The sequence below is a fragment of the Megalops cyprinoides genome, chromosome 23, assembly GCF_013368585.1.
Source record: "Megalops cyprinoides isolate fMegCyp1 chromosome 23, fMegCyp1.pri, whole genome shotgun sequence".
NCBI classification, from domain to species: Eukaryota; Metazoa; Chordata; class Actinopteri; order Elopiformes; family Megalopidae; genus Megalops; species Megalops cyprinoides.
Window position 1 is genome coordinate 20988298 of NC_050605.1, and position 13179 is coordinate 21001476.

Below are 13179 nucleotides of genomic sequence, written 5' to 3' on the forward strand. Positions count from 1 at the left end.
CAACATGCAACATTTCTGCACTTTCAGGTAATGCACTCGATCTCAATCAGAGGCATTCTAAAGTTAGTTTTAGAACTGCTGCCAACTTGCCTTGCAGTCCCTTAATCTAGCGGAAGTGCTCTTTTTGAGGCCTCGAAAGGCCTCGATTGAAATGCTGATTTCTGATACAAAGGGACAGCAGCCTGCTGGTCAGGATGGCCCCTGCTGTAGACCAGTGTTACCAGTTTAGCATTTTCCCACGCACATCCAGAGGCATTTGCTGCAAGAATTGCAAATATTCATTTAGCAAATAATTGAGCTGTCACTATATCATATCAGGAGTACACAGAAGTGAAGGAAATGTCTGGAAGATCTATTTCGTAAACACAGACACAAAAAAAGAATTTTCCCTGATATATATATATATATATATATGAGATTTTTTTGCTGCTGTGAAAAGAACTCATTATTATAAGATCAAACCAATTATGAGACAGAATAATAACTCACTCAATTTACTTACCTCATAATTCTGAGATGGTTTTGTATCATTTATGTATGTTGATAAAATTGCACAGAGCTCATACAGTCCTAACCTGACACATGTTAAAATGTATTCTCTACACCACTGGCACATCACAGCGGTACTGTAGAGGTGAATGAAACAAACCCATATACAGTACCAGGTAAAAGTTTGGACGCACCTACACACACAAGGGGTTTTCTTTATTTTTAGTATTTTCCACATTTTAGAATAATAGTAAAGGCCTTCAAAACTATGAAACAACACAACACAAAAAGTGTTAAACAAATAAAAACTACCTTATATTTTAGAATCTTCAAAGTTGCCGTATTTTTTAAAGAATTAAAATTACAAAAATTAAAGAAATGCATACATAAGCATCAACTTCACTCTTTACATGCGTACGAAACAAATTTCAAGCATTAAAGCATGTCTTTAGATCAAAATGTCTTTGAATACACGTTTCCCCATTACCTTAATCAGGTGTGTCCAAACTCTTGACTGGTACTGTATATTCAACAGCAGATCAGCCTTTGAAGAAGTGAAGATAAAGATAATTATCAGAGACATACTCTAATTCTTAAAATAACAGCTGCATTACTTTATTGCCTTTTCATTCAACATTTTATATGCAATTAAGCTACATAAAGCGTTTACATTTCAAAGAACAAACCTTTTGAAATATTAGGATTTTTTTTTTTTTTTACATATAATACATTTTCTTATCACACATGTTAATAAATAACAATAGAAATCTGCCAAATGAATCACACAGCTTCTAAACAGTCAGTACTGAACTTGTATAACTTGTTTTACTATGTCTCACAATTCTTCTGACTCCTCTACACAAACTCTGAGTGTGTGCAGCAAAACAGCAAAATGGTAATCAACCACAGAGACGTACGATTTGGCAGCAAGGCATTAAAGTTCGTTTTTTTTTTTTTTTTTGCATTTTGCCAAAACAAACGTTTCATGCTTCTCAGCGAGAGGCAACACAATTTGGAGGCTGTTCATTCAGAAGGTCTGAACACGTTCATAGCCTACCGTATAAAAGGATTTTAGAGAAAACATTGTAGGTGTAACAGGAGTGAACTGTAAACTCTCGTGGAAATGGTGTCTGAAGCTCAAATGGAAAAGGCATCTTGCCCCCCCGGTGGCCAACCAAGGTACTGCAACCTCACCCTGATGATTCTGAAGGTCTGGGCTGGGTCTGCTGTCTGGTGGCGCATTCATTTGCCACTGCATCGTCTCCGCACGCTGGGTGAATACCCGGCACACGGTCATGTGATTTCAGTGCAAACTGACGTCGTTTTCTGAATGCAAGTGCATAGACCCCCTAAGGCAACACTGTCTCCCCCCCTCCACCCACACCTCTGGTCTACCTAACAGCTTTAATTAACTGATTACTCACCCTCACATTTTATTATCATATATATTTTTTTTAAATGATGACAATTTTTCTAAATGTCAGATGCGTCAGCAGAGATGAAGGAGGATGCAGCGAATCTGAAGCATAAAAGATTGGCCTAGAATGAAGGTGTGGTAGCAGGTCTTCTGATTACAAACTTAAATTCAGGTAGAGAAGGGGGGGGTTACATTATCACTGGGACCTGAAGAGCAGACCAAGACCTACAGTCACTAAAAATACAACCTACCACGACAACAGGACAACTAATCCCACCACCATGTGCATCTCAGAGTCACCTTACATTGCAGCCTGAAGGTTCCCTGTGTAGCCCTGTGAAAGCCAGTCCTCAGTCACAACTCTCCACAGAAAGCTGGCTCTTCCCATCAGCGCAGTCCGCACCACGGTCTACATCTTACAACGATGCGGGAAATAATGTTTTTTTTTTAAAAAAAAGGTTTCGTTTCATGATTTAAAAACTGGAGTTTAATAAATACAGCAGTATAAACGTGAAACCGGAGTACAAATCCGCTCTGCTGATGCCGGGACGCACGGAGCCTTGCGGACCGATGCGCTGGGGCGCGAGGGTGCAGCGCCCGGGTCACCTCCTCCGAGTTCCGACGACAGCCCGTGCCGAGAAACAAAGGCAGCTGAAGAAGACGAGTGGCAGAGGATTGTGGGAAAGCGGGGTGGGGGAGAGGGGAGGAGAGACGAGACGGGGGGGGTCCACTCTTGCGTTCCCCAGCAGTAAAGAGTGCTGTCGAAGTGCATGCTGTGAGCGCGTCACCTGACCCTCTCTGTTCCAGTCAATAAATAAAGAGCACATCTCAGAGCCTCTGCTCGTCTGGCGTGTTCTATACGTTTATACACACAGAGACAGGTCTCGCACTTCCTCAGCATCAGCAGGGTTTTGTCCTGCCTTCCCCCTCCCCTTCCCCTCAACATGATTAGGAAGATAATAATAAAAAAAAAAAAATTAAAAGCAAAAACAAAACAAAAAGTAAACTCCTGAAGACTTCTTGCGCTGTGGAGAAAACTGAACGACGCTGAAAGTTTTGAAAAGAGACTAGGTTTTAGCTCCTCCTCCTGCCAGCATGGTCCGAAAGTAGGAGTGTGGGGGAGGAGGGAGGGGTGGGCGGTGTTTGAGGCCTGCTCCAAGCAGAGACGATATGTAAACTTTTCTAGATTCGCGAGAGAAAAAGGCAGGCATGTCAGGTACACGTTCCTCTCATCCACGGCCCTGGGCAAGGTGGGCGGGGCAGGGGGGGTGTGGCCCTGAGGGGGGGAAGTGATGTCACGGGGAGCCCATTAGCACGCTGGGTGTGGCGTCCCCCCCCCCCCCCCTCTCAGGCCCAGTTGAGGTTGTAGCCCTTGGAGAGCATGACGGCCTCCAGGTCCTTGTCCTCCTCCTTCTCCCGCAGACGCTGCACCTCCAGCAGGGCCACCAGCGAGTCCCGCTGCTCCACCACCTCCAGCATCTCGTTCAGGATCTGCTTCTCCTCCGCCAGCTCCTCCTCCGTCTTCAGGTGGTCTGTGGGTGGGGGTATTACATTGCATTACATTACTGACATTTATCAGACCATCCTTATCCTGCCAGCACGTGGAGGTGGAGAGGGGCATTATGGGTAGGGGGAGGGGCCTCACCGTCCACAGCCATGCGTTCCCTCAGCTCCTGCTGCAGCCGGCTCTGGCGGTCCTCCAGCTCCAGCTCCCGAGCACTGCCGAACAGAGGAGACGGGTTCAGCCCACTAACCCTAACCCTAACACTGCCAAACAGAGGAGACGGGTTCAGACCACTAACCCTAACCATGACCCTCTAACCCTAACCCTAACCCTAACCCTGCCGAACAGAGGAGACGGGTTCAGCCCACTAACCCTAACCATGACCCTCTAACCCTAACCCTAACCCTAACCCTGCCGAACAGAGGAGACGGGTTCAGCCCACTAACCCTAACCATGACCCTCTAACCCTAACCCTAACCCTAACGCTGCCAAACAGAGGAGACGGGTTCAGACCACTAACCCTAACCCTGCCAAACAGAGGAGACGGGTTCAGCCCACTAACCCTAACCCTGCCAAACAGAGGAGACGGGTTCAGCCCACTAACCCTAACCCTGCCAAACAGAGGAGACGGGTTCAGACCACTAACCCTAACCATGACCCTCTAACCCTAACCCTAACCCTAACGCTGCCAAACAGAGGAGACGGGTTCAGACCACTAACCCTAACCATGACCCTCTAACCCTAACCCTAACCCTAACGCTGCCAAACAGAGGAGACGGGTTCAGACCACGACGCATCACTACCCTGGAGCCTGGCCTCTCAGGCCTTCAGGCATGTATACACCCAGTCATTCACAAGCTGTACTGATGGATTTAGGGTCTATGAAATTCCACTACAGATACAGTGTATTATACAGACTCTCACACTCTACACACACAGACACTCTCACACTCATGTACACGCACACTCACACACATACTCTCACTCACACAGACAGACACACTCACAGACACACAGACACTCATACAGCAGCACAGGGGGAAGGGTGTACTATCATACTCACAAGATCATGAGTTCGGATTCGTAGCGCACCAAGGCGTTTTTCTCCTGGACCAGTTTAAACCACTCCTGCATGAGCTTGGGGTCGTCCTTCTTGCCCATTCCTGGAACAGGTACAAGGACAGCCATGTAAGAGAGGGAGGAGGGGCAGAGAGAGAGAGAGAAAAGGAAAGAGAGAGAGAAGGAAAGAGAGAGACAGGCAGTGCAATGAGAGCCAAGCCAGGATGTCACTGCTGAGGGATGGGAGGGGTGAGGCCACACAGATCAGGTCTATCTGACCAGCCTACAGAAGATGGCGTGGAGACCGATTTTGACGTTGCAGTTTTTTTTTTTTAAATGCACAGTGAAATCGGGTGTTGCAAGCAGAGGTATCCAGCTCTGTGCAAGACGGGTGGGGGCTGTTTCTTTTACCTTTCGCTCCTCCTTCCACGGGACACTGGAGGCGTGTGCTTAAATTATGCTCCCACAGTCACCGAATTTGTACCCATGGACTCATGGCAATTCAAAATCAACCTCACCATTTTTGAGAGAGACTTCCAGCATTAACAAATCCATATTTTCTATCCATATATATCTGGACCTCTATTTTTAAAACATATATCCATATCCATATTCACATATGCATTTCTAATCATATACATATATGGATAGAAATATATATGTGAATGTGTACATATGTTTTAAAATTTTTAAAATATAAAATAAATTAATAAATTCAGCTGAAGGTTGGTGCTTTCAAATGCACGTTTTGAATTTGAATTTGAATTGTGGAGGTCCAGATACGACATTTGAACCAAGAGCACAAATTCCCCCAGGCTGCGGTATGGGGAAGCGACCCTCACTGGGGTATGCATTAGCGGAGACCCGGCTGTTGCCTCCGGAGTGGCTGGCTTTACCCCGCTGCGGGGCGGGGCAGGGCGGGGCACAGGGCAAGGCCAGCCCCGCCCTCTCACGGCTCTGCAACACCACCCTTTCACGTGCGGGCACAGAGTGGAGCCAGAAGCGCTTTGGATGAGACGTCAGGCTAAACCCGGATGCAGCGTGACATACTTAGCTGAGGGAGCGGAGGCTCTTGCGAAAACAAAAAGGAGAAAAAACGAAAAGGAAGACAGTACACACACAAATCGAAACGGCTGCGGGTCTCGGGATGCTGGCTTTCGCTGTTTACACACACAAAGGGGACACAGAGGGCAAAGCACAGCTCCTCAGACCAAAACAGCACGAAAACCAGGGGTTCATTCACTAACTTATCCAGCACTGTCCTCGTCCCCTTCCACCCCCCGTCCCTGGCAAACCCCCCCCCCGCCCCAAAAAACACAAAGAGAGAGAGACACGATTAGCACACCACAGACAAGCCGATTCACAACCGTCAAGCAGGACCGCTGCGTTAACACACGTTACCACGGCGACAGAGAACTCCACACACTGACAGATGTTAGAGACTGGAGGGGAACAGAAAACCTGTGAATGGTGGCGTTTTACGCTCAGGCTTCCTGTTGCTTTATCCACTGTTAGCACACGGTATAAAACTGGGGGGAGAACCACACTTCAGTTCAATGCCATTCATTTTACAGACTTCGCTGCCTGCGGTGTAGCTGCAGCGTTTTACCTCAGTCCAAACTGCATTCGCTCACCGCCTTAAACCCCGGTAACATATGAACCACACCGCCATGCAGCTCTCGCTGTATTAGTTTTCCAGCAGAGGACACTCTGAATATTACATGCACACTTCAGCAAAGTAGTTTCCCCCCTGCACTGTGGCCATTTGAAAGACGCCAATTCAAAATGTTCATTCCCGGGAGTTTAAGTAATGTACAGATGTTGAGCCTCTTTTAAATGAGGCGTCTCAACACTGTAATAAAACAAAGAGGAAAAAAAAGGGGACTGATTATGCAATTTGCATTTTAAGCTTTCACAAGTTCACCTTAAGACTGTCGTTCTCTTCCATAACTGCGGATGAACATAATTTCTTACAGCAGGAGGATATATCCATATTGCATGCATATGACCACAGCCTGAAGGTCACAAGAGGTCAGTGAAAAGCACTAGCTGTTATTTTGGTGAACTAAGATAGCAGAGGGCAGGCAGTAGAACATACGGGTTTAAACTTTGCCGTGCGATGAAAGTCTGTGGCTGCCCGCGACCTAACGCAACACTGCCCTCTAGTGTCTGCATGCCAGTCACTACGCTGGCTGCTGCTGCGAAAGATCTGAGCATCTGAGTACCTGCTAGGCCCCGGAGCTGTCTCCTGCTATCCAGCTGACGTCTGTGTTCCTGGGCTCTGACTAACAGCAATGACACACTGTGGAACTGTGAAGGTAACTTGTATTTTGGGAATGAAAAGGGTTTACACAGGTAAGTGTGGCGCGTCAGCTGACCTGACCTGAGCAGGGAAGGCTTTAAACCACCTGCTGAGAGCTGTCTCCAGAGACGTGAGTGATGTGTGCAGTGAGGGAGAAGGAAATGGCGTATACAGAACCACTCCCCCGGGGAAATCTACTGAGCCAAGAGTCACACACGCAGAGAGAGGGACGGGGCAGGGACGGGGGGGACGGGGGACGGCTGTTGTCTGCAGGTCCGGCCGGTCACCACGGTAACTCCGCCACGGCCAACAGCGTGGGAGACGGTGGGGGGTTACATTACCTTCGAGGGTACAGCAAGGGCAGAAGGAGAAAGGTCTTCGGCGGGGGGTCCCCATTTTTGGCTCAACTTCCACAACACGGTGGGTGGGGGGTGGGGTGGGGAGGGAGGGGGGGCGCGGAGGGGGAGGGGGGCGCGGAGGTGTGGTGTGAGGAGGAGGTGAGCAGCGACAGACACAGAGAAAGAGTGAAGGACACAAGGTGAGGGAGAGGAAGAGGGGGATGGGAGGGGAGATGAGGAAGAGAAGAGGAAGGAGAAACAAATCAAAAAGAGCAGCTAGATTCTGGGAGCGAAGAACGGGCGGCAGGAGGAGGAGGAGGAGGAGGAGGAGGAGGAGGGAGAGACGGCTGGGTCTGGAGGGGAGAGAGGCGCTTCAAAAAGGAGAAGAGCTAAAATGCTTCTGAGTGTTTCTTCCTATGCTAATGGGATGCACGCACACACGGACACGCACTCTCACACACGCACGCACTCTGACACGCACTCACACCTGCCTGCATGAGCTGGACTGAGAAGTATCATGTGATAAGTGTACTGTAAGGTTCATCTGCTGGATCACACAAAGCCTTAGCTCTCCAACAATTATTCAGTAGATATGTTTAAGCATGTGCTCACAGCTGGAAGAAGGTATTTATAGACACAAGCTGTTGCTATCCCTCCTCAGTTTAAAGAGGATCATTATTCAATCTTTGAAGATGTACTGTCAGTGAAATAAAACAACTCCATTTAAACTCCATCCTTTTCATCTCTGCTTACTGAGTGCTGGTCTTTGAAGTGTGAATTAGCATTTTAAACACACCAAGGAAAACCGAAGGTCGCGAAGCACTCAGGTGACATAACATTATCAAGAAAGAAGCCAAGGGAAAAGGAGCTGTAATCTTCACGTAATGCCTTCATGACACTTGAATGCAAGTGTGCTGTGGCTAAGTAATAATAAAGGATGCTAAAAGAAAATCCACCATAGAACTGGCAAATAAAACAGCCAAGGGAGTGGGGCATGATGGGTAAGGGGGAGGAGTAACCTTGATGCAAAAAGTGAAAAGAAGTATCTGAAAGAGAGGAGTGTCACAACACCAATACAGACAGGAAACGGACAACACGGTCTGAGCTCTGGGTGAAAGAGCTGGGAGAGAGTGGAATGCTGGGTAATCACAAGGGACTATCACAGAGGGAGCGGGACAGCCAATGAGGTCGAGGAGATTGTATGACCGAGTGTACCTTCAGGTGGGTCATCAAGCGTCGCTGTGAATCTGCGAGAGATCGCACAGCCTGACTCAGACAAAGGATCTGGTTCCTGAGATTAACATCAGCACCAGGAGAACGAGGCGAGATGTACCAGTGATCTCTCAGATAACTGCCGTGAGCTGGTGTGCAACCACTTCAAATGCAAACATTCAGAGATCAGCAACGGTCTGACATGGTGAGAAGCTTCCAAAAAAAAAAGAATTTTCATTTCACACCCGAAGGACTGTTGGTGACTCCCAACACGAGTCCGAAAGCTAATCCGCTCAACTGTTTTCCCCTTTTTGCTTACAGCGCCCCCTGCTGGGCGCGGCCTCCAGTGCGAGTGGGTTGCGCGTGGCCAGGGTCCCTCATGCACCGCCATGCCTGCCCAGAGCTCCATGCCTACCGCTAACAGCCCCGCCCAGCTGATGTCAATCCAGACAGCACTGAGGATTCATTGGCCAAAGCAGGGCTGCAGTGCAGAGCACACAGCTAATGCTATCACTAACATTAGCCTGCCGCTGTACTCTGAACTCCACTCTCTGCTTCCACAGTTTAGGGGACACGCTCCTTCTCAAACAGGGAACTGATGAAGTTATGGGTTCAAAATCGTCTTTGTCACTGCACTTTAATACTTACCCAGTGATGGCTGCATGACTCCATGGCTTATACATGAACTACACCATATAACCCTTTCCAAACCTTCTTCTGAGAGACAGCTTTACCTACCACGTGTGTTAGTAAATCTGATGAAATGATACTGCACCACAGATACTTTGCAAAACAGTTATAAATGGCAGTGACACACACTGGCGTACATGTAACAGCGAGCGCGTTACTTTGGGGACTTTTGCGGGTCAGCTTCTAGAACGTTACAGACAGCGCTCCACGCGATCTCCTGTCTAACGGGGTGGCTACAGCGCCCACAACACCACCTACGAGGTACAGTCACAGACACGGCACATGACATCACATCCACGGCGGGATTATCCCCATGCTCCTGGCCACCGCTGGGGGGTGAGGGTGGAGGGGGGGGGGGGAGGCGTGCCACGAGCAGGAGCATCACCCAATCAGGGCGGCCGGTGTGCCAAGCCCCAAACAGACACGGGTTTGAGCGTGTGAGCTGGAGCTAGAGCAGACTTCTACAGCATAACATCCGAGAGGCAGGCCTAACCGGGGAAGGGGGGGGGGGCGGGGGGGTTGCTGAATCAGGATTCAAATCAAGTGCTACGGACCACTTTCCAGTTCTACTGTATGTGCTTTCCCACAAACACCAACTAAAGAGCCAATTTCACGAATCAGTATCTGCATTCTACAGGACAAGGCCAGTGACAGGAACAGCGATTATATGAAGGACAGTGCCTCCTGATCATTTGTGGCACTAGGCTTCTAGTCTCGAAATTGTCAATTTAGGTCTCTAAATTGTCCGGGTAACTTCACAGCCCTGCCGAGAGAATGTATAAAACTTCAGCGTCTTCCACTTTGCAGCATGTTTTTAAATTTCACATAGCTACGATACTCTGTCTGATGATAACTACATAAAATATTTGGTAAAAAACAAATACTAACAACTGTTTCACATACTTTTTTAGTACATCATAACTGTGGAGAGTCCTCCCATTCACAAAAGTAACACAAATATGTACTGGAAATAAATGCAAGGCCTTAGGCCCAGAATGAAGAGCTGCAGGTCGAACTGGAAAGGGTTTGGCCATCGGTACCCATAATCAGCACCACAGCAGGCTATCCTAAGAAGGGGGGGGGGGGTAGTACAGGGGGAACAGGAAGGCGAGTTAGTTGTTAGTTTGGAGCGACAGGTTTGAAATACATACCGCCCAGATGCAAGTCCAGGATTTCACTGTAATTAGACTCTCCCCAATAGTCTACAATAAGGATATATTAGAGATAGTTACTGCACATAGGCCCTGCTGGGCAGAATCAGAAGTAGAAGAAGAAGAAGTATAAGAAGAGAAAGAGAAAGAAGACATGCATGCATTTACACACCCACACACAGTCCTGTATGCACACACACGAATACCAACCCAATACAAGGCATATGCAGTAAAGGACACACACTGCCTATGCATGGCACCTTCCCACTGTGATGGATGGAAACATAGATTTGCAGCACTGCTGTGCTCTGCCTGTGTGTGGATGCAGCCAGTCACCCCAGTAGCTGCCACTGGGGCGCTGTGTTCGTATCAACCAGCAGATGGCGCTACGCAGGTAGACGCCACGCCACCATTCCACGTGCCGTCCAGCTGAAACACTGTGTGTTTTATAATAAGCCCCTTGCCATGAGAAATTGGGTTGCATGAATTATGTGCAGTAAATGAAAACAGGCTTTCAACTTAAGCGTGGAACATGCGATTTCAGTGCACGTGGCATCAATTTCGAATTCCTTTATTTTAAAGGAGCTACACAATTAAGACATGCAATACTGTGTGTAATTTAACATAAAGTGACATGTTTTTTGGTCTCCAAATCATATGATAAATACGATAATAAAGGAAAAAGCTTGACCCCATTTTAAATGCTAAATGTATTCCGGCTCCATGTGGAGACACTCTGTCATGTGTGATGGAGGGGACGGAGCATACCCCAGTTACAGCACACACAAATCTATGTTAAAGCACACGCATCTTCCTGACAAGAACAGGCATGCAGTTTGAGAGCAAGACAAGAGGACAGGAACAATGTTCAGAATGGAGTTACTGTCGCACTTTCACCACAGATGGCATTTAAAATGTTAAGTTTGCACCGGCTGGAGGAAGTGAGAGTACCTGATCTTCTTTTGTGCTGTTTCTGACTAACATTAGACCCTTTATACAACCCTTCAAAAGAGTAAATAACAGGTTAAAGGCATCCTCACACAGTAGGGGTGCGCTTCTTACAGTTTGGTGATACGGCAAAACTTGGTTAGGTCTCACAGTGAAACCAGAGGAGATTCTGTGTACAAGTAGTCCTCTATTTATTAACATAGATTAAAAATCCTCTCAGACTGGAATGTTGTCAGATTATGGCGCCATGAGTGAGATCCCCCAAGTTCCTCTACAGTACTGACTCAATAATTCCAGAATTAAACTGATAGTTCTAGAAGCCTAGAATTCTAGAATTCTAGAAACTTCCAGCTCTGGAAAAAAGGGAGTATGCAGTTTCATTAGCGAGAGAGAATCTGCTTTAATTCAGTTTATAGCACACCGCAGTGGCCATGCATGTGATTTTTCAGTACCCCTTCCCCCATCTGTATCCCTACTCGTTTCAGTCCAGCAAGGCCTTCCTGACACTCACTCATATAACCTGGCTATCATTCACCACAGCTTATAAAAGAGAAGCAACATCATCAGTCTCTATCAGCAAACACTGCTGGACAAGAAATTATGAGCCATGACACTAAGCTAGGATTGTAAAAAGACATACCTTCATATCATCTTATTACTGCTACTATATACATTACTCATATTATTATACATTTTTATATTAGAGTATGATTTATTTGAATATAACACTGACTTTTATATTTTAAAAAAAATCATCACTTGAAACATTTCTACAATGTTGTTTTTTTCCTAGGAATTGAACCCATTTCTAAATAGAGGACTACCTGTAACTAGAATTTCGTCTCAAAAAGGACTTCAAGATTGGACTGCAAATCCACAAAAGCATAAAAGGGCCCACAACACATTTTCAATCCCCCCGGGTCAAATCAAGTTCAAGAGATGATCTCCCCGTTTTGCCAAGTTCTGCAATTTTTGTATTCGGCAGCTCTGTATAGAGCAGAAAAATATGCTTAGTGTTTTCAATATAGTTCATACCGCAATACAAAGAGGACATAAATAGAAAATTCCCTTTGCAAGCTCATAACCCACATATAAAGCATCTAGATTATTTCACAGCTATGAATATAAACCACTGAAAATCTGCCGTAAGATCACACTACATGTTTGCAATGAATGTCACGCCAAACCCATATCACAAAATGCTTTCTTTTTAGTACATAATGAAACCATACACCGTGTGTTTATCTCAACCAAGCAGCTTTTGCCTCTGATGTTGAAGAGTTCTTCACAGGAAACTGCTCTGGAGCTACTTTATTATAACACAACATCTGCTACTGCCATATCCTGCTACTGAAGGACACCTGAGAGAGCATAGTGGGGCATGTGCGAATTTCAACAGACACGCTGCTTATCGCTGCTTCCGTTATTAACTTTCGCACAGTGAAATACTGGAGTCTTTAAAGACCGATGACAGCAGCGCATTTCAGACCTTGTCTGGAATTGCACTGTGGATGTCTGTGATAGTCCCTTGTCTTAGAAGCACTGTTTTTTTTTTGCATTTTGTTTTGTGAGGTTAGTGAGGTAAGGGAATGTGCTAAATTACCAAGACACCGGTGTGCCAGCAGAAATCAGGGCTTTTCTCACTCTGCAATCTATTCTCCGTTTTATGTCCCTGAAAGCGAGACTTCCACTGTTTCCACACAAACACTTCATTTCCCAGACTGCAGATTCCCATATTAAGTTTGTTGATTAAATTTGGCACCCCATATTTTTACAACACATCACATTTTCTTAGCAGATGCTGTTATCCAGAGCAACTTACACAGGTAACAATTCTTACACGTTATCCATTGATACAGCTGTATATTTTATTTGGGTTAGGTACCCTGCCCAAGGGTACAGCAGCAGTGTCCCACCGGTGAGGCAAACCGGTGCAATGTTCTGGTTACAAACCCAGTTCCTTCTCACTACACAACACTGCTGCATCATGAAGAATAAGCTCCCTCTTTTAATTGCCCCAGACAGTCTACGGTCTGTTCTCATGCTGACCGACAAAACCTACCCAGGTA

General features: G+C 46.6%; 1 protein-coding gene across 4 annotated transcripts in view; it reads right to left on the minus strand.

Annotated features, from left to right (window-relative positions):
* Window positions 1-1262: 1262 nt before the first annotated feature.
* The window catches only part of LOC118770248 (protein-methionine sulfoxide oxidase mical3a-like), a 53438-nt gene continuing 41521 nt past the window's right edge, over window positions 1263-13179 (minus strand). For 2 of the 4 annotated variants that reach the window (XM_036517804.1, XM_036517800.1), the window contains 4 exons: window positions 10163-10213; window positions 4474-4573; window positions 3552-3625; window positions 1263-3438 (listed from right to left, as the gene is read on the minus strand). In XM_036517804.1, the coding sequence (XP_036373697.1) occupies window positions 3254-3438; window positions 3552-3625; window positions 4474-4573; window positions 10163-10213 (410 nt within the window). In that variant the 3' untranslated portion in view covers window positions 1263-3253. Of the gene's footprint in view, window positions 3439-3551; window positions 3626-4473; window positions 4574-10162; window positions 10214-11113; window positions 11165-13179 lie in introns of all 4 variants that reach the window. The other 2 variants (XM_036517799.1, XM_036517801.1) reach the window with 2 other exon arrangements.